Source organism: Helicoverpa armigera, chromosome 21 (genome assembly GCF_030705265.1).
Source record: "Helicoverpa armigera isolate CAAS_96S chromosome 21, ASM3070526v1, whole genome shotgun sequence".
Lineage (NCBI taxonomy): Eukaryota > Metazoa > Arthropoda > Insecta > Lepidoptera > Noctuidae > Helicoverpa > Helicoverpa armigera.
Window position 1 is genome coordinate 457,456 of NC_087140.1, and position 24,544 is coordinate 481,999.

At 36.8% G+C, this 24,544-nt stretch overlaps 2 protein-coding genes across 4 annotated transcripts in view; one reads left to right on the forward strand and one right to left on the reverse strand.

Moving 5' to 3' along the window:
* LOC110374313 (uncharacterized) overlaps positions 1–14,797 on the reverse strand; it is a 46,047-nt gene extending 31,250 nt beyond the window's left edge. The window contains exon 1 of the mRNA XM_064040006.1: positions 14,444–14,797. The gene's annotated coding sequence lies outside the window, so the exon portion shown is untranslated. The remainder of the gene's footprint in view (positions 1–14,443) is intronic.
* Positions 1–24,544, forward strand: part of LOC135118332 (probable sodium/potassium/calcium exchanger CG1090) — a 40,505-nt gene that overhangs the window by 3,836 nt on the left and 12,125 nt on the right. Inside the window, exons 1-6 of one of the 3 annotated variants that reach the window (XM_064040002.1) lie at positions 12,380–12,661; positions 20,445–20,625; positions 21,085–21,239; positions 22,305–22,409; positions 22,877–23,018; positions 24,193–24,303. In XM_064040002.1, coding sequence (XP_063896072.1) covers positions 12,656–12,661; positions 20,445–20,625; positions 21,085–21,239; positions 22,305–22,409; positions 22,877–23,018; positions 24,193–24,303 — 700 coding nt within the window. In that variant the 5' untranslated portion in view covers positions 12,380–12,655. Of the gene's footprint in view, positions 1–12,379; positions 12,662–14,192; positions 14,406–20,444; positions 20,626–21,084; positions 21,240–22,304; positions 22,410–22,876; positions 23,019–24,192; positions 24,304–24,544 lie in introns of those variants that run through there. The other 2 variants (XM_064040003.1, XM_064040001.1) reach the window with 2 other exon arrangements.

Below are 24,544 nucleotides of genomic sequence, written 5' to 3' on the forward strand. Positions count from 1 at the left end.
TCAGCCTTCTTTTGGTCCCCGTCAGCCGTACAAAAAGTCAAAGCAAGTTAAAAAGCATAAAATTCTCTCTGGCACAGTCCCAACGGTTTTAATTTCGACTCATATCTGTTATGTGCGAACGACATCTACAATTCGGCAATTTTGTGCTTCACCGTACATTGGATATTTTGGGGTTCAGTGTACCTATATTGACATGACTGCCTCGCTGGTCTATGGGTGGCAAGCGCGACTGCTATGATTGAGGTCTCGGGTTCCCGGGTTGGGCCGAAATCGCTTTGTGGTTTAATAAATTATCACAAAACAGCACAAGATAGTTGGTGATTGATTCACCCGTGCATCGCAGAGCACATAGATGTCAGTCCTGCCTGATCTCTCTCCGGTCGTGTCGGATTGCCGTCCCATCGGGCTATGAGAGTGAAGGAATATAGAGTGCACCTGTGTCCGCACAAACGCTTGTGCACTATCATATGTCCTGCGCAGCTGACTTATCTCTTGATATGAGGACAACCGCCGCGACCGAAATCAGTCTTGGACACCATTAGTAAGTGAAACCTGGAGTAAATACTGTGCCTATATTAAAAGAGGCCTTTTCCTAACAGTTCAACATATTTTTCACAATAATACCTACCACTAATCTTTTTAAAACTCACGTAAATAAATCAATAATCCTTCTGCACCCACAACCATTTGTACACATCTACACTTGTTTGTACCACCGGTACCACTAAGTGCTCCGTCAGAACTGGGAACACGTATATCGGTTTATCGACTTTGTACACTGCTGTGCACTTTTAACGGGACAGTTTTACGAACTGTACTTACAGCTTTGAAAATAAGGAAAGCTGGTCCTATCACCATTTGGGATATATAGAAGGAAAATAAGGTTTAGTTTAGAGCCTTGAGCCTTGAGTCAGTGTGAAATATATTCTCAGAAGTGTAATAATGTGTCTAGCAATATATTTCCTAGTTCAGCTAAGCTGTTCCCCTCAGTTTCAACTATAAAACCCCTGCTGTACATAGAATTGCTCATGAATTCTTATAATGCCTATGAATAGAACCCTGGTACATAAGGAACTCTACACAAACGGATAAAAAGTAGCATCTATCCTTCTTCGATGAATGGTCCATCTAACACTGAAATAATTTTTCAAATCGGACCAGTGTTTCCCAAGGTATGCGCGCTCAAGCAAAACCAACTCTTCATTATAAAAGCTCTTAAGCTTATTCTACTCATGAATATAAAAGTGTAATTTGCAATCAACACGAGCTCACAACATTTACTTGAGACACAAAGCCTCTTTAACATAATAGCGTGTCACGAAATCTTGTACGCATGTCACATCACGTAATTCAGACAAGCGGTTTTTAATGACTAGGTTTAGTAACAGCCGTATAAGTCGAATATACCTATAAATCAAATGTTAACCATCGCTTGTTGCAGTCGGTGTGTCAATGGATCTTGGAAAGTACCTACGCTAAAATGTTGAGGCTGCCATTTGTCCATTCAAGATACGTGTTACTAAGTAGTCAGTTGCCGGTTATATTTGCCCACCAATCTTACCGAGGAGTCTTGATGACTTTAACTGAATTGGGAGGTCACCCAGTAACCCAGCTTACCCACTTGGGCTGAAGTCTGCCGGGGCTGCGGGATTGTTCGAAAGAGTTACCGCGTCCCTGTAACATTAAGGGAAGAAGGAACATAGTGGGTTTTAGTCAATGAGAGTCTGAAACTCCCCCACGCTGCACCCACAGAGGGAAGTGAAAGATTCATTTTTCACATTTCTCACTAAGAAAAAAATTGAGGAGGTCAGAAAAGCATTCCATTGAAAACACAGGCACACACAAAGTCGCAACCGGTTAATACTGACGGTAACATTAGCTTGAAGAGCACAAACGTCAGTCTGAAACCTCTGTAATGACACGTCCCCAACTCATTTAAGTCACTTGACACACAGGACACGTAACAAACGCTTCATTACTTCAATAGCACGTGTGTTTATTCTTCGCACTTTATGCTTAAATACGTGTAATCCCTGGTTTTTTGGAAAGAGAGGATGTGTGATTTAAATTGTGTCAAATGTGGAAGATGTACATTTTTGACTGATTTCAGGGGTTTAACCAGTATTTAAAGGGGAGACTATAGCGCTTAAACCTATTGAGGTGGGTAGAAAAAGAGTTAGACTATTGTCTTTCTTCAATGATAACTCTAAAACTCGTACTTTTGTAAGACCATTTCTTGTTGGTAAAGGGACTATATGAGTATTAAACCCAAAGGCTTATATTCCAGTAAAGGCCCAAGTTCACCGACATAATATACCCCAGTTTTTTTTAAACTTCTACTTACTACAAAATTTCATCTACAATTTTCACTGTAAACACTTGTTTTAAGAAAAACGCACGTTTATATGGTTCGTTAGCTTGAGCCTGAATCAATAAGAAGCCCAAGTACAAGACTTACACCTATACCCCACTATCATACTAACTATTAGTAGTAAGACGATGCAACTCCCTCTCGGCCAAACTATCGATTGAAACCACCACCCTGGTACATAAATAATACAAGTTTACGGAACTTAGTTAGATATTCCAGTGGCACCCAGATTCCGGTTCTGTAGCCACTAATTAGTTTACTACAGGCTATTATTAATTCTGTTTACGTTTCCTTGGAGACGATACTTCAAGTTGTTCTGTTTAAAGTCTTTGATTTGTTCGATTTGTAGTTTTATGGATAGATAAGTAGTCATTTTGTAATTTTGTATACAGAGTGTATCGTACCTAATCACGTTAAATAAAAAAAAATTAAACAAAGTAAATAGAATAAAAATGTGCCAGAATTAGAACACCATATAAGAGTCAGGCATTCCAAACAACAGAAATTATCCCTTGAAAACTGTCCGCTGTCACCTGGTCAAAACATTCGATACTCCTAACTTTATCTCTGCTATACACATGACGTTGTAAATTATGAAAACAAAAAATATATCGCTAAACCACTAAATGGATTAGCGATATATCTGTGTAGATATATGTTGACCAAAAACATTCCATGTTATTTAAAAAAACATCGAGTCTGAGACAGCATACAGCCCAGCATACAGATAGATGAAATTGTGTCTGGTATGTTTACCTAGTCTAATAATAAAATTGACCCAAATCTCAAACCTATTACCATTTTCATCTTAAAAAAACATTCTGAATGAATAGACCTTTTTAGGTCTTCAGGGAATAACTTAGCAGACAAATATATTGCTATCGTTATACTTAGTATGGAAAACTCTAGACGCCGTCTAGACAAACATGATATAGTGATTGTCGTACAAATGACAGACGAGGTTACCAATGGGTCATGGGAAAGGTTTTTACATTATAATAATGGCGTTCTAGGCTGAATTTCGGCCACAGTGGCTGTTCTCGAAAGAGGTCAGCCAGCTGCGCAGGATATATTAGTGCACAGGCATTTGCGCAGACACAGATGCACTCTCTATTATTTCACTCTCATAGCCCGATGAGACGGTAGACCAACTCCGTCGGAGAGGGATGTCATTCTTTTTTTTTAATTTAAAATTATTTTATCATCAAATATAAACCCACCAATGATCTGTAGAAGAAATAAACTAAGAGATAAACTAACTTTAATATAATTTTCACTGTTTATTTTGGTAAAGAGAACATGATTCAGAATTCTAGCAACATTAAAATACATAGATTCAACCAATAAAATTGTCAAAAATCTGCTTTCCAAAACATACTGTCCACGATTTTATAATACGTGCCCAAAATCCACTAACCCACTCATATTCATAGTGCAATAAAGCGGTTAAAATTTAATTTAAATGGCATAAGTTCAGACATAAAACAATTTATAGTCATGCTGAATATATGGGCTGGTCATAAACTATTACACGAAGTATGTACGAAGTAGTTCTGACATAAATCTGGAATATATTGGCTATTATTTAGCATTCAAAAATATGTGTCAAGCATATGAAACATGGTATATTATTATTCATTTGTACTACTATTTAACATAACTGTATCACTACAAAATAACGTAAGTTCTGAACTTGGAAAAGATGGAGAGCTATCAACAATGATGAACAATCAATTTTTCACACGTGTCAAACGTCAGTTTAACTTATTGTAGCTCAGTATTTTGTAGTATAAATACTTAGATGTTCCTTATTCAAATTGGATCCTGTATCTATTGCAAGTATGTTTCGTGAAATCCAAATACCTAGTCAATCTTGGATATTTGGATTTGCATAATTTCCCAAAGTTTTCTAACATGAATGTCCTTTTAAAAATTTGGCTTCAGCGCAATATCAACAATATTTTTCAAAAAGTCAAAATCAAGCACTTGTTCTTGTTTGAACAATGTGTAGCAATTGGCTTGCCTGTATTGCCTGTCATCATCTTAATTTTACAGTAATACAGATAAGTATAATTGTGGCTTAGGGTGCTATTTAAAATAGAGCATAGACACAGAGGACAAAATAACTAGAACATAGACAACCACATAACTTTTAACCTAATTCCCCAAGCCATAACCTATTAAGTCCTTCATTGACCTCTAATTCCATATAACACACTCCATCACGCTATTTATCCCAAAAGAAATATAATACGTACTTATTTTTGGCAAAAAGCCCCGACCTACAAGCAGGGCAGTCTAGTGTCATCTTGGCGCCAAATGGTCGCCATTTTGTTACGTCATCAGTGATGTCATGGAATCCGATACGTGATGGTTGTGTGAATACTTGCGAGATTTTTATATGGTTTATTTTTATAATTGTGTTCACGAAAATTAGGTCGTTGGTTTATTATTTAAGTTATCGGTATGTTTAGAAGAGCTCGTGATGAAGTGATAACCGTACGAGTCGATTGATCATAGGCTGGGTACTCACTTAGCAGTGTAGCACGTAACGTATCAGATACGGTATCAAGTGAGTACGTAGGCACGAGCCCGCTGCGAGCCGCTCGCGCGTAGAACGCTGTAAGCTCGCAGTGATCCGCCGAGTGGCGGTTTCGCTGCGAACACAAAGGTGGCTCGCAGTGTGCTCGTGAGGACCGTGGACGAGCCGTACCCACTTGCAGGTTGATACCGTATCTGATACGTTACGTGCTACACTGCTAAGTGAGTACCCAGCTATAGACTAAAGCAACGCTTGACGCGGTCAGTCTGTGGATAGGTGACCATCTTGTCATGGCTATAAGTTTTCTTTATCTGTAACAAAAATGACATGATCATAGGCATGTTAGCTTGTGCGTGCAAGCCTAGAGCCCCGACATAAATCACCATCTAACAATGATGATATCATACCCAAGAGTGTTATAACATTAATAGAGAGGGGAATCTTCTCACGAAAATATAATTTAACGACGACCAATAAAAAATCTCTCTCGTCACTAAAAAAACAAAAGAGAATCTCTCATAAATAAAAAATATCTCGTCAAGTAAGCTGAGCTCAATCCTACTGTATTTGTCCCACGGAGAACAAAATGACTAGCGGAGGTGCCATAACGGAAAATCTCCTGAGAGAGTCGCGCGCCAAAATGCGGATGTTCGGGGGACGAGGAACGTTACTGTACCCGCCCTTACACGCCTTCTTTGGACTCGAAAATTTTTGTAATACCAAAAATCGTTGATAGCATCTCAAAGAACCCTAAACGCCTCGTTACTTCATTCGTGACTAATCGTTTTGGTCATGCCCACCGTACGTATTTGACCTAGAAGAAGACTGACCTTTTCCTTATGGCATCTCCGCTATCTCCTTACTCCATGGTCCCATTCACTGTATAGCAGGGTACAGTTTCGTCCGTCAAACGGGCGGTACAATCACGAACACTAAATATTTACGCGCGGTAATGGACGGAGGTACAGTCGCGTCCAAAACTGCTTGGTCGTCCGGAAATAAACCGATTTGGCTTGCCGTGTCAATAATGTGTGTGTGTAAAGTTAGATGGGGGTAGACGGAGGTAATATTTAGTATGGTCGGTTAGATTTTATCTTGTTAGGTAGGTTGGGGTAGAGATTTTGCCCGTTCAAAATCTCTACCCCAACCTACCTAACAAGATATGGACAATCTTATATTAAATGGGGTTGTTTTGATGTAGTCTCGTTATCGTATGATAAAGATTAAACAGTTGTTTGTTTGTGTCCTAATTTTACTCTCTAATTGTACCCTAATTTGGCTCCGAAACTACCGAACCGATTTGAAAATTCTTTCACTGTTGGAAAGCTACACTCTTCCCGAGTAACACAGGCTTTATTTTATCCCTATGCGGGAAGAAGTTCCCCAGTTACTCTTGTCTTACAACTAGTATATTATAAAATACATTAAACCGAATAACAAACGAGTAATCCGATAAGTTGTCCGATCATCCGGAATGAATCGGAGTCCGGCGCCGTTGTCCGAGACAAATACCGGAGAACAAACACAGGTGGGATTCAGCACATTATGATATGTATTATGTGTATGTTAGGGGCGATTTAATTAATGAGATCCTTTGTAATCTATGTATACCGTCTATTCTATACTAATATGATAAAATTTTACCCCCTAATTGTACCCTAATTTGGCTCCGAAATTACTGAACTGATTTGAAAAATTCTTTCACTGTTGGAAAACTACAGTCTTCCCGAGTAATATAGTCTATATTTTATCCGAATACGCTAAAAAGTTCCCCAGAGACACGGGATAGCTAGTATATTATAAAATACATTAAACCAAATATCGAGCTCATAATCCGGCAAGTTGTCCGATCATCCGGAATGAATCGGACGTCCGGCGCCGTTGTCCGAGACAAATACCGGAGAACAAAGACAGGTGGGATTCAGCCCATTATGCTATGTATTATATGTATGTATGTTAGGGACGATGTAATTAATGAGATCCTTTGTAATGTAATATAGGTCGGTTAATTTTGATTAAATTGCAATAATATGTATATGACGGCGCCACCGTCGATGTGTCAACCGTCGATCTGTCAACGGTGGACCTTATATAAAGCGGCGCGCGCGCACGACTCGGGTCATTCGTTCACCGACCGTTGCCGAGTGCACACCTCCCACAAATTCGTGATAAATAATTGTAGTGACTAATATTGTGTTAATTGGAATAAACCAAGTGATTGTGTGAGAAACCCTTTGTTTTATTTAACGATGCCGGATCCTGACGCCGACATATACGTGAGTACATATGTAATTATTGTGCTATTTACTCCACTACCAAGAAGGGTTATGTGTAATGCAGTGTCTTTAGTATTTTCAGTTCACATAAACATATTTCGAGATTTTTTTGTTTTATTTCGAATACCTTTCGAAGAATTTATTTGGTTAATTAATCAATAATATTCCGATAAGTACGAAGACAAAAAAAAAAAAGTCGTGGTGGGTAAAGGACGAACCTCTCAAGTATGAGGGCGCGGGTTCGATCCCAGGTCAGGCAAGTACCAATGCAACTTTTCTAAGTTTGTATGTACTTTCTAAGTATATCTTAGACACCATTGACTGTGTTTCGGATGGCACGTTAAACTGTAGGTCCCGGCTGTCATTGAACATCCTTGGCAGTCGTTACGGGTAGTCAGAAGCCAGTAAGTCTGACACGATTCTAACTAAGGGGTATCGGGTTGCCCGGGTAACTGGGTTGAGGAGGTCAGATAGGCAGTCGCTTCTTGTAAAGCACTGGTACTCAGCTGAATCCGGTTAGACTGGAAGCCGACCCCAACATGATTGGGAAAAAGGCTCGGAGGATGATTACGAAGATAAAAAAATATTTAACAAATAAAGCATATTGGAGAAACATCTGCAACATGCAAAAAATATACAAAAAAATCCAAAATTTCCCATCAAATAGGATGGGAAATTCAATATATATTTTTGAGAAGTCGTTAAAAAATATTAGCTGCATACGCAGCTTTTTGCAAACAAGAGTAATGGCCTTTTCAAATACTAATTAATGATATTAACTGCCTAGATTTTAGCACTGGCAGGTACAAATGAGTTTAACCTTTTTTCTGTAGGCTTCATTTATCATGGGTTTCAAATGTCCTTCGTATAAATAGGGACAGTTAAAAATTTTCAAACCTTTGATTTAATGTACATAATCATTATGGGGGTATTTTTCTGTTGAAAAAGAAAAGGAATGAGTTTAGAGGGATTAAAATTAAATAATTTTATGAAAGAGCTACATTATTTTACGCTGTTATTATTTTAGGTAGTTGTTTAAATCTTTTTCTTAGATATTCTCAGATTTATTCACACAGCAAAATAACACTATAAATACCAAGATTTACTTCACAAAATAAACAACTAGAAAGATTTAAAATATCACTATCCAAGGATTTCCAAGGAATACCTACGTGCTACAAAGATCGTAGCCTCGTAGTCTTGCTACGCCGTAGCTTACTACGAGCGCTACGAAGTAGATTTAGAGCGTAGCAAGTGTCTACGTGAACCAACTTACGGTAGATCGGTTTATGCTCAGTTTAAGCCGTTCTGTTTCTGTATATGTGTATATGCTGAAAGTTAGTTTGTTTGTCTATATGTATTACATATACATGATATGCTTTTCTTTTTTTCGTTTATTCATTTTAAAACATATTGTTTACATTTTTAAATATAAAAAATAGTTGACCGCCGATACCGGGCACAGGGTCCAAAGTACCGGTGGTTAGGGTCCCAGATACTGAAACTTCCTCACAATACGTGCCGTATCAAGGAGTACTGCCTTCTGAATCAGTCCCTTGATCCAGCCGCCCAACGAGAGCCTCCTGAGGTGTTCGTCGAGGCTCTTGGCTATTAAACCATTGGCCGTAACGACAATCGGCACAACAACAGCCGTGTCGACACTCCACATGGCGACAACTTCGTGCGCTAAGTCGAGATACTTTATTTGTTTCGTCTTCTCATATTATTATTATATAAGCTTTTCTTGATATTAGTGCTATCAAAATTTCGAATCGAAAAGGCTTATCCAGACAGAATTATACGGTTTACCCAGAGGCATCATCATCTCTGACATATAATATCTAATGTAATAGAAATCCAATCGAATGTAATGGACTCGATTGCGGGAAAAGGTTCTCCCAGAATGTGCTTGCAGCCGAGGGACTGGAATAGTTTTCAATATTTAGAAAACAAAATACACTACGTGGGCTTCACAAAAAACTTTTTATGAAGTACTGTTTGAAGTAGTTCTATTTTCACTATTTTGTTCGTCTGTATTATGAAGTACGCCCACATCCCACCTACAGGCTCTCGAAATATTCCAAGAACAGTTTGTTTTGAAACCAGACGACCAAAGGAACTAGAGATAAAAAAAAGAATGGAAAAAAATATGTGATTAATTTTGTAATAGCAGCCTGCGGGCTTTGCTTGTATTCTGAGGTAGAATAGAATAGAATATCATTCATTTCTAACTATATGGTACATTGAGATGATGTTTGCATAATTATTAATAAAAAAAAACCTCATGTCATTATCTGCCTTTTCTCAAGTTATGGGGGTTGAGTACCTACCAGTGTTTTACATGGCGCAAGTGCGTATTTGATTTTCTGAACTCAGTTTACCGGGCAACCCTACACACCTTGATAAGACTGGTTGTCAGGCTTTCTGGCTACAGACTACTGAAGATATGCAAAATACACCAGTACCTATGCATCCACCTATAAAATCAGAATGAAGGACTAATTGAATCTATAATTGAATAGCGTAATAGCATTGAATAGTATTATTTAAAGCAAGAATAATATTCTATGTTATCTTTAATTTACAACGCAAGAAGAGGTCGTTCACAGTTTATTGAATTTTCGAGTGGTCTGTGGGGTCAAAGTTCAAAGCTCCATACACCATCATGAGCTTCAAAGATATTGAAAGCTGCAGACAGTAAGATATCATTATTTTAAACAAACGTCTACCAGCGGTTTCGCTCGCGTCCCGTGGAAACTACTTCAGAAAGGACACAGGCCACTTTTTATTCCTGGTGTGGGTATTAATATAGGTGGAACTGCATTAAACAGCTAATCAGGAATAATAATTTTAGTATGTGCTCTAAGGGTTGCGGGATTGTTCGAAAGAGTTCTTGCGGCACTGGTACATAAAGGGCTTAAGAAGGAACATGATGTTTTAGATAGTAAGAGTCTGACACTCCCTCACTCACCCACAAAGGGATCATTTCATGATTTCCTACAAAAAAAAGTACCTATATGCTGTAAACCTCTTTAGTATATACGATTATAATTTATACTCATAGCGATCAATGTTGACAAGACTCGTACAAAACCTTTGACTCAGATTAAGAATCTTTCCACAGATAAGGGTTAAAATATGAAGTTATAATTCACCCCTTACAGACCCGGAACCGACCAGTTATCTGTCCGGAATTATAATTAGCCTTATTAATATGCTACACACAGTTTTCTCTTGAACGAAACGATTGCGAGTTTGTGACGATAGTAATAAAATGTTCGCATAATTTTTATAGGTTTCTTTCGTGATAACCGGTTATAAGAGTAACCTTGAAATGAAAATATGTACTTAAATACTGGGTTGTAATTTTAGAGATTGTATTTTTGTATTTTTTAGTTGAGGTAGGCTTCCAAGCTACAAACGCCTCAGCATGGTTTTACCTTCCTCTTTTTCCCGCAATTGGATAAAAATCCAGTCTATATATTTTTCTGATAAACAAGCTATAATACTGCCAAGTTTCAATAAGCTCCGTCCAGCAGTTTTAGCGTGAAAGAGTTACAAACAAACATACAAATTATCGCATTTATAATATTAGTAGAATGTTTATCAGACTTTCAAAACCCAGTTACTAAGACCCAAGAAAGGACTGAAAAATCAATACACAGCAACAACTGAAAATTACGAAAATAGAAAAAGAAATGAGATTCGCGGAACTCCTTTCATGAAATATATCAAACATCAACTTTGCTTGGAAACTCGTTCAGTAGAGTACCGTCAAGTGATTTCTATACCGTTTCTAACTCAATAGGGATTACTTTCTCATGAAAAAATTCACAATTCATCCTTCTTCTATTCTATTCGATTGTGTTTTGTTTTTAACGAGGATAGCTGTACAAAGTTCTATGTACCTATTGTTATAATATATTTTTATGTGAATATTTATTATTTAAAATGTTCTTTGTGTTTTTTTTCTTGATTACCTAATTATCAATTTGGAATGTATATCGGATTACCCATTATGTAGGGGCTGATTTTATTTACTCCGATAACAATAGGCGCATCTTAATATAGAAGATATGTAGGTACGTGCCTTCTTCTATAGAAATATTATTTTAACTAAGACTGGATTTTTTTGTCAATTTTTCACAAACTTAGCCATGAAAGATCCCTTTTGAAAATTAAGAAAATCATCTGCTTTATTCACTTATTTATAACTTACTATTCATTATTTACTAATACACTAGAACTCAGGTCCAGTTAGACTGGGAGTCGATCCCAAAAGTCTAGGTAGATAATAACGAACTAACTATTCTAAATTATAATACAAATTATGTCGCAATACTATATTTCTCATTTTCCCATCTCCGTTCTCAGAAAATGTATCGCATCAGGCTACTGTCACAGATTATACGGGTCAATGGCACCAAGGGTCTATTGTAATAGAGAATACGAAGGGTTTCCATACAAACTATGTTATTGCTGTTTATGAAAATCTTATAGGATTGTGTGTAAGATGGTATTTATAATAGATATAGCTACTGGTACTCTGTACTCGTACTGATATTAAAAAGCTAAATAGTTTGATTGGTTGTTTGCTTGAACGCGTTAATCTCAGGAACCATTGGACCGATTTCTATAATTTTAGATAGCACATTTATCTAGGATGGCTTTTTATCCATGTGTAAAATTGATGTCTCTGTGAAAATTGACGCAATTCGTATGTTGCTAACGTTTGTAAAAAAAGCCTTTTTTGAATCAGTAGCAATACGAGCTATCTCAAGAAATATAGCTTACAAGAAAGTCATTAATCTATCAGCTTTAGATTACTCTCCGAAAAAGTATAATTTATTTCTAAAAACTGCCAATTCATGCTGACGTTATCAAAAATGGAAAATCAAAAGATCAGATTACCAAAATCCTCCTTCATAATAATAATTGTCAGACTATTTTCCAACGCTTTGAAAAGTGGAAAAATATCTGTCATCTCATCTCAAACCCCTTGGAGTTCAATAAAACTGAATAAAATCCTTCGAGCAGCCAATATTTTCATCTTCACTCCGCAAATCGTTCACTCCGTTCATTCACATCATGGCCGCCGAAGCGAACAACGCATTCATTCCTTTTGAAGTGCAGTGTAAAGGACCGTCACTGTATTGATCGACGATATCTATGTGTGCGTGGAACACCGTTCACACCAACGTAACTTGAGCTCTCAATGTGTGCAACGTTCTATCTGTGTTAACAGATTTCAAAGGGGCGCGGGAGGTCTACTTAAATTGGTTTATTTTAGATTAATGTTCTTGTACGCGATTTGAATGTGTGAAGTTATCGCGTGGTAGTTAATTTATTTTTGAAATTCGAATTATGTTTCGTTTTAGTATTTTAGTTTGACGTGTTTTGAATGACTGGCTGGTTTGCGGTGACTGGTGAAAAAGAAAATTGGATGACTAGAAGCAGATTACTTATATGGTGGTAAGCGGTCACCACTGATTTATTAATTTAGGATACTTAACGTAGGAAAAAAGATGGTTGTATATTCAAAATACAACTATTATTATCCCGACTGCTCATCTTATTAGAATTTGAATGACCGCCGAAAGATTCTTTGCTGAAAGTACTTCCTTGAAAAGGGTCATCATAATAGGCTTTACCTACCTATTAGCTTTAGCTAGTATTTTTTATAGAATACGTTTTTCTATTCTACACACAGTCATATATCTATGCATCAGTGCATATTTTTTATTCAAAAAGTCCTGTAACGAATATCCACCGTAACGAGTTTTTCACCAGAAAAAAATCTTGCGTTCATTGAAATTGCATTCCAAAAAATATGAAAAAATTCGAAACGTTCATCAAAAATTGAAAAGGAGACCAAAAAATTTTGATTAAAAATAAATACTGGACACTTTTTGAGTTTCCCTGACGTCAGCGAGATACCTACTTAGATATTTCTCGAAAATGTAATCAGCTGAAAGTGAAATATTTCATACGGCGTTGATGATGAAGATTTTAAATGAAAATATTTACGTTCTAGTAATGCCGCAAAAATAAATGCACTTTTCCAAGAATAGATTTATAAGAAAATACACGATGAGTAGGTTGTTACTTTTACAGCCTTTTTATCGTCCCACTGCTGGGCTGCGGCCTCCTCTCACACGGAGAAGGATTGAGCATTAATCACCACGCTTGCTCAATGCGGGTTGGTGATTTCCGTGGTGATTTCAGACTATAGTCCAGGTTTCCTCAAAATGTTTTCCTTCACCTTTTTATCAGACATTGGTGTCCAAGATATACTTAGATGAGTACTATGAGTAGGTACTAGATGGTATATAAAAGTCCGGCTCGAACTTGTCAAGTTTTTTTATGTATTCCCGTCGCGATTGGTGGGGCTTCCGTAAATCGATAGGAGGACCTACAATTGATGTGTCAATCCTTATCCCGGTGGCTTTCCATGGAGGGTAGAGCAGTAACTCTTGTTAGTCGTTATAGCTAGTGGAAAGGTAATTTAGGGATTTTCAATTTCAGTGTTCGATTTTGAGTTCCCAAGAATTTTTAAGCATTCTGAAAGCGAGCTGTGTACCCTAATACGGACAAAAGTAATTTCTTAGATTTTTCTGTTAGGTTGTGGTGACCTAAAACCCTAAGATAGTTTTGTATTTGTCTATAAAAGAACTTACTGCACGGCCATAACTCCATGTCATAGCTACTATAAAGTCTTTAAATTACAGAATAATGATTAAACGCTTTTTGTCGTCGATAAACGTAACAATATGTCTATTTTAGGTCGCATTAGAATCCGCGTCAAAACTGCTATTAATTTACTATGTAATCTAAACAATACATAATCAAGTTAATGAAACAACTATTACCATAAATAAACTTCATTTAATTTAATGTGAAGGTTATATATGTTATCAGGAAATTAATTATCCATGTTTCATAATGAGTCGCCATTTTGGATTTCAAATATTAAACGTAGCTATGTATGTATTTCGTTGTTAACTTTTCAATAAATAACTGTCCGGTATTTTGCAGTTTGTGGTTGATTTCCATATTGGTTATTCATATTTAATATGTTGATAATTTTAAGTATTTGCAACGGTTGTGTGTATTAATTAATGTGAATTTGGTTAATTAAGTGATTTGCTCGGAACTTATTTGGTAATAAAAGTTTTTTTTCATAGATTTATTAAACACTACCTACTACATTTTCAATGTAAGTTCATTTTTACGATTAATTTTAACTTATTATACCTATATTAGCCGTTTTTCTCCAGTTTCACTCGCGTCCGTGAAGTGTGAAGGATTTTTCAAATCGGTTCTATAGTTTTTGCGTAGTAAGTAGCCTTTACAAACAAAAAAAATGTTCTCTTTATTATATTAGTACCATTGGTACAGATTTGCACGTTAAAACAAACATAGATTACTAACTTCACTCCAAAAATCACATACAAAAACAAACGAACACCAATACACTTCAAGACAAAAAAAGAGACCAACACAAAAATCTTAACACATAACACGTTCAACGTTCAATAAAGCCGACAATTGCAAATATGCCGTGAAAGTGGCACAGCGGGTGTTTGTACAGTCTGTATTGGATCGGTTTTTCGGCACTGTAGTACACTTGCGGACCGAATGAGGTGAACGTAAATTTTTAATGTGCACACATAATGTTTGGTTAGCTGACATGTTCGTTTTTTGAATGTTGTTTGCATTGAATGGAATGTGGGCGGTTGTTTAGTTAGTCCTGTTGAATCTCAGTTTATGTTTGAAAAGCATATATTTAATTGATTTAAAATTGGTATCGTCGAAGGTATGGCTTGAATTCACGTGATTAAATTATTATATCTCTACAAGAGCCGTAAATATATCTACAAAAATACTAAGCGAGAAGATGCGCCTATTTTTTTAAAAACAAAATTGCTAGACCTTTTCTATTAGTTGGATTTTTTTTCGAATGACTTGAAACAGCTTCTGAGAAAACAAAACAAGACATGATTAGAGAAAACTCTAGCAAAATCAAACCAAAAATTCTTCCAAAGGGCTCTCGGAAATCTTGTATTAAAATCACACTGTGTATTTTACCTTGGCCTCAAGTGTATGTAAGTCATAATCCCCAATGTTCCTCTAGAGACGTGTCATGCTCAGCGATAACATGCCTACCCTGAAGGCATTACTTTTAACTTGGGCCTAAGAACACCGACAACATGTATATAGGTCCGTTTTTCTTAAAACAACTGTTAACTATGAATTTTCATGTTCAATTTACAAAGTGGATAGTTGTTTTAATTATGTTATCGGTGAGCCCGTTGTGGGAGACGCATACCTTGCTGTCCACTTTGCTAAAGGTATAACTGCGCCAATAATACTCGTTATGCCTGTGTTTATCATCAAAATTAATTCAGCAGTTTTAAAGTTATTGCCTGTTACCCAAACAGCATAATTATGGCACAAAAAATACCATTGTGGTAATTTTCATTACCCCACCAACATGGAATTCACGGCCATTACATTCGCTAACCGGTTCAGCCTGAAAACTGAACTCTCCTCTCCTTAGTCCCTAGATGGATAAAAACCGGCCATGTTTAAAGAATTCCGGACCATGAAAAAACACGTTTATTGTTCGGGAGTTTATATTTTATTCTCGTGTTCAATAATTGTTTCTGTCTAACTACATATATGTGAAACAGCTCTTTAAATTCAGCCTGCTGACAGACAACGAAGTCTTAGTAGCATTTTACCCTTTACCCACAAAATGCTAAAAATGGTACTCCATCCTAAGGCCTTTTAAATATGAACGAAGCGTAGTGTCAGATGTACTAGCGGCGACATCAAACGGATTACGTAATCAGATGTGACTGAACGGTAATCTTGTATTGCTCTAACTCATTTTACATATATTTCGGTCCTTTTGTACGAGACGATTTGGTTAAGGATTTGTGGAAACGCGCTGTATTTTATTTATAAAGATTTACTGACGGAAAAAGTGGTTGTTTTTTGCTTACTTGATTCTGAAAACGGCGATCGGTGAACTGGGGTCTAAAGTCATCATTATCATCAGCCTTGTTACTGTCCCACTGCAGAGCCCAGACCAGTTTATCGCTCTCGCTTGCTGAAGCCGGATTAGTGATTTCGGACTTTTAAGTTCAGGATTCCTCAAAATATTAGTGGTATAGTGGTGTCTAAACATGTACTTAGAAAGTACACATACTTAATTTAGAAAAGTTATGTACTTGTGTATTATAAGTACTAGCCTGACCTGGAATTGATTCAACACATTCGTACTTAAGAAGTGTGGTGACATAATGCGCTAAGTTCATACTAACATTACAATAATTATGCTTAAACAGACCACAATACATTTTACAACCCGACATAAAAAGCCCTTTCACACGAATCAGTGACTATCGTCAATCGATGTTCAACGTCAGAGCGATCGATTGACGCGACGTCACGACGTCAATAAATTGTGCTGTCTGTTCTCGCCTTTAAGGTGGGTTTCCACTCCGCCGTCATTTAGGTATAAATCGATCGATGTAGGGTTATGTAGTTAAAATAATTAATTTATATATGACAGCACGCTTATCTATCGTCCAAATAGATCTACATATAGATGCAAAGGGTAGTAGTAAAGAGAACAAGAAATGAATGAATTTTATGAATTCATAGAAGAATGGATTAACTCGTTATCGCAGTCATAAGTAGTAATCAAGTACGTCCTAGTTATTTTGTCCTCCGTGAGTACGTCCTAAATTAAAATAGACGCTGAAAAGTGTTAACTTTTATTTCAAAAATTATGAAGAATGACAATAATAAACCAATGCAGATTATTATTTTACACACACGTTTTTGAGAAAATTCGGTGGCATTACTAGTTAAGTGAAAATACCAATACGAGAAGTAATGAAACGAGAAAATTTTCATTCAACACCCGATTATTTGAATTCAAACGCTATAAAACCAAGTGGTTCTGATCACAGTCTTTATTCAAAAACCTATAAAATACCACTCTAATATTAATGCTTGCTTGCTAGACCGAAAAGATTAAAGGTACAGTCAACTTCAGGTCAGTGGTAACAGTAGGTATTATAGGAAAATCGTATTTATTACTAATGAGTAAAGGTGCATGACAGTTACCACTGATGTGCAGTCTACCGTACATTTCCACAGGAACGAAATGTCGTCAGACGATTTGTTGAAACACGAGTTGTTAAAACAAATCGTCCCACGATAAACCGTTGCCATGGAAACGTGCCTTTAATCTTTTATCAGGAACATCTTGCTGACGTCAGCGCCAGTGATTGATCGGGAGCCAAAGGAAGTGTCGTGTCATTGCTGCGTCTACGTTTTTGTAGAAAGAAAGTCTGTAGACGGCTTTATATTGTACATGTTGTAGATTAGGTATTGGAAAGAAAAAACTATTATTTACTAGCGGTTTTACCACGGTTTCACTCGCCTCCCGTAAGAACTTCTTTCCTTATAAAATAAATAAAATAAGAAAGCCTTTTATTTCTTAACTTAATTAAATTTACAGTTTTCTATTTATCTAATTTATATCTAATGCATGTATGTAAATAACTAACTTCTGTCCTTACCGGGATAAAATATAGCCTTGTCACTCGGAAGAATGTAGCTTTCCAACAGTGAAAATAATTGTCAGATCGGATCAGTAGTTTCGGAGCCTTTAGGGTACAAACAAACAAAAAAAAATATTATTTTTTATCAATTGTGCCCATGGGACACGGGTGAAACCGCGGAGAGTACATATTACCATCATATATGGCTATCAGTGCTAATTTAACCCGTATTGATTACAATGGTATTTCTGTTCGATTGTACAGCCCGAGCTAATAAATTAAACGTTTTAATTTCAGAAATGATTGCCTTGACTTTAATATAGCAATGACTTGCAGTTAATTAATTTCAAAAAAAATTCAGAAAAGTAGGTTTTACCCACATTTCCGTCAAGGTCTTGAGCTAAGTACTTCTCGTACTAATAAAAAGTAGCATTTTTCTTACATAATATAACCCATAGGTAATCAAATCCGTTCAAAAGTTTTCTCGTGAAAATGTAAACATCCACTCATCCAAACCTTAGTAGGTATATAATAAATGTGTGTGAAGTTATATACCTTTAAGGAAGGTAGGTATAGTTATCACCACAGCAACGAATTTTACAGGCTTCACGGTTATTTTCACAATATTTTATAATTTTAGGGTTCCATACCCAAAGGGTAAAACAGGATTCATTACCAAGACTTCGTCCGTCTATCAGTCACCATAGACTGCACTTACCTCAAGAACCATAATATATAGACAATTGATTTTTTTACAGATGTATTTCTGTTGTCGCTTTAACTACAAATATTGAAAACTTAAATTAGTTAAGACTTTTAGAGGGCATACAATAAACGTGATTTTTTTGCTCGTTTTATAAATAATAGCAACGGAACCCTTCCGGCACAAGTCCGATTCGTACTTGGCCGTGTTTTATCAAAGAGTTTCGCCATCCACGTGAAAAAATAACCCGAAGCGTGGTGCTCACTAGCGATATTTTCGCAACATAGTTAATTCCCCAACGTTTTTCAATTTATTTGCAAAGCTTGCATAAATACGGGGATATTTTGTTATTTCAGTTTCAGTGTTTGTACGCGAAGTTTTATATAAACTACTAGCTGATCCCGCGAACTTCGTATCGTTTAAACCTTCCCCGGACCTCTACGAACATTTTAAAACCAAAATTAGCTCAATCGGTCCAGCCATTCTCGAGTTTTAGTAAGACTAACGATCAGCAATTCCTTTTTATATATAAGAAGATGATGCGTTATGTTTGGTCACGGAAGTCTTATTTACCAATTCCTACTGTTGAAAACTTATTGGAAAATAATGCCATTGAATTATTCTTGCTACCTTTGAATCGGGTACTTTCTTCCCAGTGTTTGATAAGACAATCCTACTAATGTAATAAATACGGATGTTTATAAGGCTATATGTATGTATATGGTGTGTTTCTTACTCTTTCACGCAAAGACTACTGAATACTGAAAACATAACATATCAAAATAGGCTGTTTCTATCCATATGCGAGACATAATAGGCTCCGGAAATGGGTATAATTGCGGGCCTAAGCTAGTTAAAATGTAAATAATCTCAATTGATACCTAAACATTGTATAAAGCACAAAACGTAACTCAACATAATTGCCAAAATCGTCCCCTCGTCCCCAATTCACTCAAACTGCTCGACCTTTATATTTACGCAATAAAATCAATACACAACATAAAAACACCGATAATTTGCCACTCGATAAACTCCAAATTTTATTACGGTAACATTTTTACGGAGAGATATCATAAAATTAGGGTTTTTTATCGGAAAACGGAGTACCTATTGCTGTGAAAAGCGATTCCGATCTAATAATGTCAATAAAGAGGTTTAATATAGGCTGTATGACGAGATGCCTTCGTCACGTCATTAGAAATTGTAATGTCATGTTAACACGATTATTTATTTTCAAAGGAAAAATGTAAAAACGTATTTAAGGTGAATTGGAGCGTTTATTGTTCGTTTGATTTCCGTAACAATTTGATTTTGTGTTGAATTATGTGACAAAGCTTTATCTGTAAGCAGATTTATAATGATATCTACGTATTTTCTAAAGCAGGAAAAGTCTCAATATTTTAACGAACTCTTGAGTGGGTTTCTGAAATAAAGTATAATCGTTTTGACTCAGAATTCAATCAAACAACCCGAAACTTCTGCTTTTTCTTCTAATCAGAAATATGATCTAATCATAAAATATGACCTAGTAACTTTTTTAACTAAGAGTCATAGTACGGAGGAAGGAAAGGTGAGCAGAGATGCTATAAGACAGGGTCATGCATCTTGTTCGAATCCGATCAGTTAAGAAACTACAGTAGTAGAGTAACGAGGCGTGCGAGATATTTCCAAAATTTTAGTTTTACAAAAAATGGGTGGATACCAAAGAAGGCGCATGAAGGCAGGGCTAGTAACGTTCCTTCGTTACCTGAATACCCGCATTTTGGCGATCCTACTTTCTTAGGGGATTTTCCATTTTTTTTAATTTTTGTCCTTTTTTAGGTAACTGGAGCCATAGCAAACATAATACATAAATAATTAACATTGCAATACTTATAAACTTATACATACAAACATATTACAATTATGGCACCACCCGTTATTTTGTTAAATTTACGGTAGCAACAAAACTCTAACCTTAATTTCGTTTCAGAGGATGAGAAGACCCCGCCGGCACCGATGGCTGACCGTATCGGTCTTCTTCATCGCGTACTCGGTCTTCCAAGCAGTATACAGCCCGTCGAACGCTTCGGAACCTATCAACAAGGCTGAAGAGGTTGTTTTCGGACCCTCGGAGAAACCTGAAGTTACGCCTAAACAGGGGACTACTATTGGTAAGTTTTTAAGCCTTAATGAGCCTAAGACTGCCCACGTCCGATAATAATCGGCGACTGATGTTTTGTCGGAGAAAAATATAAAACAATAATAGCAATAGCGCACACGTCCTACAAAAAGTCGGTCGGAAAATCTTAGAAAGAATGTCCTACAAAAATCGGTCCGATTATAGTGTCTAACAAAAAGTCTGACGAGGACAGGCCACTTACCATTTTGTCAAATAACTTTGCTTCTGTGTAGTCAACCATTTGATGCTCAAGCAGTCTTTTCTTTTCATTATACTATGACTACATTCATTAACAACTTACTGCACTCGTAATTTTTTACGGTACCTACTTAACTCTTTTGGCAAATCAATGCTTCTTAATTTTTCCACTCTTGCGCCTATCCCCGTCATTTTTATTATTATTTTTAGTTTAAAACCAGTGCTATAAATATGGATTACTTCAAATTCGCAGAAGACAAGCCGATATCTGCCGCGCCGAGTACACCAGCCACGAATAAGGACAAAGTGGACGAGGCACCTCCGGAGGGCGGCAAGAAAGGCATGAAAGGCCTCGAGGAAGATGACGAACCGGATAAGAAGGGACAGAAGGATGCCGGATATGTTGAGGTACTTGAAATAAGACGAAAAATAATATAACGTATTTGAAAACCTCATAATCGACTGCTACATTTTCTTGGGTTGATCTTATAAAGGGCTCGTGGCTAAGTCGAAGCCACGCGGATCGATCGATATAAAGTTAAACAACGCGGTCGGTCTGTGGATGGGTGACCATCGTGTCATAACGAAATCTTCCGTGCTTCGTAGGGTACCATCAACATCAACCATTGAACATCTTCATCGTCGTACGGAAGCCAAAAGGACTGATTAGGTACTAGTCCTATAAAGGGATATCAGGTTGCCCGTATAACTAGGTTAAGGAGCTTTGATAGACAGTCGCTCTATGTAAAACACTAGTGCTCAGCTGCACCCAGTTAGACTGGAAGCAAACCCAGTAGTAGTTGAGAAAATGCTCAGCAGATGATAGAAGCCAATAAGACAGGACCTCATATAGCAACAAAATACATAAATCAACATCAAATAATACCAAGCACCACACCATTTCCACTTTCAATTGACGACGTACCAATCTAAACGTCGTATTTCAATCATGACTTCTTAGAAACTTAAACATGAACAGAAGTTTTGAAAGACTTGACATCCCTCAGGTGCGCAGATCGAAATTGCGAAGGAAACTGTCGTTTATATTGAACCAATGTGCTCTTTGTAAGGTACCTTGACTTTGTACAACCTTTCTTTGATGTAATTTTAAACGTCCTTTCCTTGTAGTTAAGAATTGGTGCTAGTTAGGCTCTTGAAGAGCGTATTCCGGGAAAAGTTATATAGCGGTAATTAATGTTTGTACCTAGTTGGTTGGTAACTGTCGTATTTAAAGTAACTAGGAATTGGTTTATTAAATGTACATAGGTATTAATGTAATGTATGTAAAATGTCTTTTGTCCTGTTCCCATTTTTACTATAAAGTCGGCGAAATATGCCTACAATACATTACGTCCAAATAATAAAGACATAAGCATAAACAGCAAGTTTTCCAATATTCTCGTATATTTTCCCTTTACATTTACCATTTACGTTTTATATCCAAGCAATTCATTTTCTTTGTTACAATTTCAGGACAGCGAAACGGATGAGATGAGAGAAGAGGAAAGGTCTAACTGGAAATCGAACCCAACCGTCAAACCTTTACGTGTCAACTGTTCACCACCTGCTATTGAACAGGTAATGTATAAAAATATCGAAAAAACATGAAGGAATATGATGATCTGATGATGATAGATAGATATAACGTTTATTCAGCTCAAACAAAAACACAACAAAGACAAGAAAATGGGTAGAAAGAAAAACATAAAAAGCAAGCAGAAATTAACGGCGCGGTGTAGCATGTCTTAAGTTTGCACCGAATGCAATATCCATTTAGGCCTTAAAATTAAAATTACAAACAAAACTTTTGTGATGAATTCATTGCAACACTACCTTGGTTTTAACTATATTTATTTTATGATTGACGTTCCTAATTATTACCGTTCCTGCCGAGAGCAAATTCCCATTTTTCTATTCTATAGTTCACTTCATATCAAATATGAATGAAGCATCTACACATATCTTCCACAGTCTTCATTTACTTACATCCATTCCACTTTCACAAAGTTCTCCCAAGTACTTAACTTCTGACCTTTTTCTTCCAGTTCCCAAAACCCCTGATGGGTCAGAACGCTCGCAAGCACGGCGGTCTGATCGTGCACATCCTGGTAGCAGTGTTCACATTCATCGGGCTGGCCATCGTCTGTGATGAGTACTTCGTCTCCAGTCTTGATAGGATCTGTGAAGGTAAGTTCATAATGTGGCTAAGTTGATGATCAGAATAAGCTCAAGTTGAAGGGTACACTTCAGAGTAAAATTCAGAGTTTTTTTAACGCACTCGATACGTTATTATAACTCTATTGAAATAAAGAGTCGTATGCTACATCACATGATTTAAATAAATCTTCATTCATTTTGTTGGATAATAATGTTTATGCAAAAGTGAGCACGAGCGTTATACGACCAAGTACCGATGACAGTTTTTATTAAATAAATAATTCTAAGATAAGTGCTGCGTGATTAAATGGTATGAAAATCTTCGCATCGAAAAAGTTTATTTGCAAAACTCTTACTAGGCACTCTGGTAGTGGTATTCATCTTAATCGATATGGCATCGCGTTTTAGGTATTTCGGACAGCCTCAGTAGGATCAGCAAAGGTTTGAAAGCTTATATTTCCAACCTTTCAAACTGATCACGAATTTTACGATGGAATTATTTGATTAGATCGTGAAATTGTAATAAAAGCTAAGCCGTCAGTAAGCTTTTGTATTGTTTTAATGCGAAGACACACAAAATTGAGATTCAATTTCACTACTATTGTTTTCATAGATAAATTAGCCTATTTTCCTTCCAGTCTAACCGGATTCAGCTGAGTACCAGTGCTTTACAAGAAGCGACTGCCGATCTGACCTCCTCAACCCAGTTACCCGGGCAACCCGATACCCCTTGGTTAGACTGGTGTCAGACTTACTGGCTTCTGACTACCCGTAACGACTGCCAAGGATGTTCAATGACAGCCGGGACCTACTGTTTAACGTGCCATCCGAAACACAGCCAATGGTGTCTAAGATATACTTAGAAAGTACATACAAACTTAGAAAAGTTGCATTGGTACTTGCCTCACCTGGGATCGAACCCGCGCCCTCGTACTTGAGGTTGGTCCTTTACCCACTAGGCCACCACGACACTCCACTAGGCCACTCACGTGGGTATGACACATATTTCCCCTTATGTACCTTCTTGTATTGTGTTTCTTATTGCACTTCGTTGATTTAAAATTTTTGCAATATTTTTTGTTTGTCGTGTCATACGCGAGAATAAATGTATTTTCTTTATTTCTTTCTATCTTCTTTCTTCTTTCTTTCTTCTTACTTTATAGAATACGTAGATCATGTATAACGATGGTATGATTATTTGCAGAGTTGAAGTTGGCCCCTGACGTGGCGGGCGCTACGTTCATGGCGGCCGGCAGCTCGGCGCCTGAACTCGCTACTGTCGTCATTGGAGTCTTCTGTGCACAGGATGATATTGGTAAGCAATTTTGTTCAAATTTTGTTTTGTTCAAACTTCATTGCCATATGTATATTTTTATCTGCCAGGACCATTATCGCATATTCGCCGTCCGTTATGATAAAATTGACGAACTCCAAAACTTTGCACTCAATCGTATTATTTACCTGCGTTATGCTTTCCGCAATAGGTGTATTTAAAAAAAAATAGAAGGCTAGAGCTGAGTGCAATCATGAAACCCGTAGGACACAGCAAAATAATA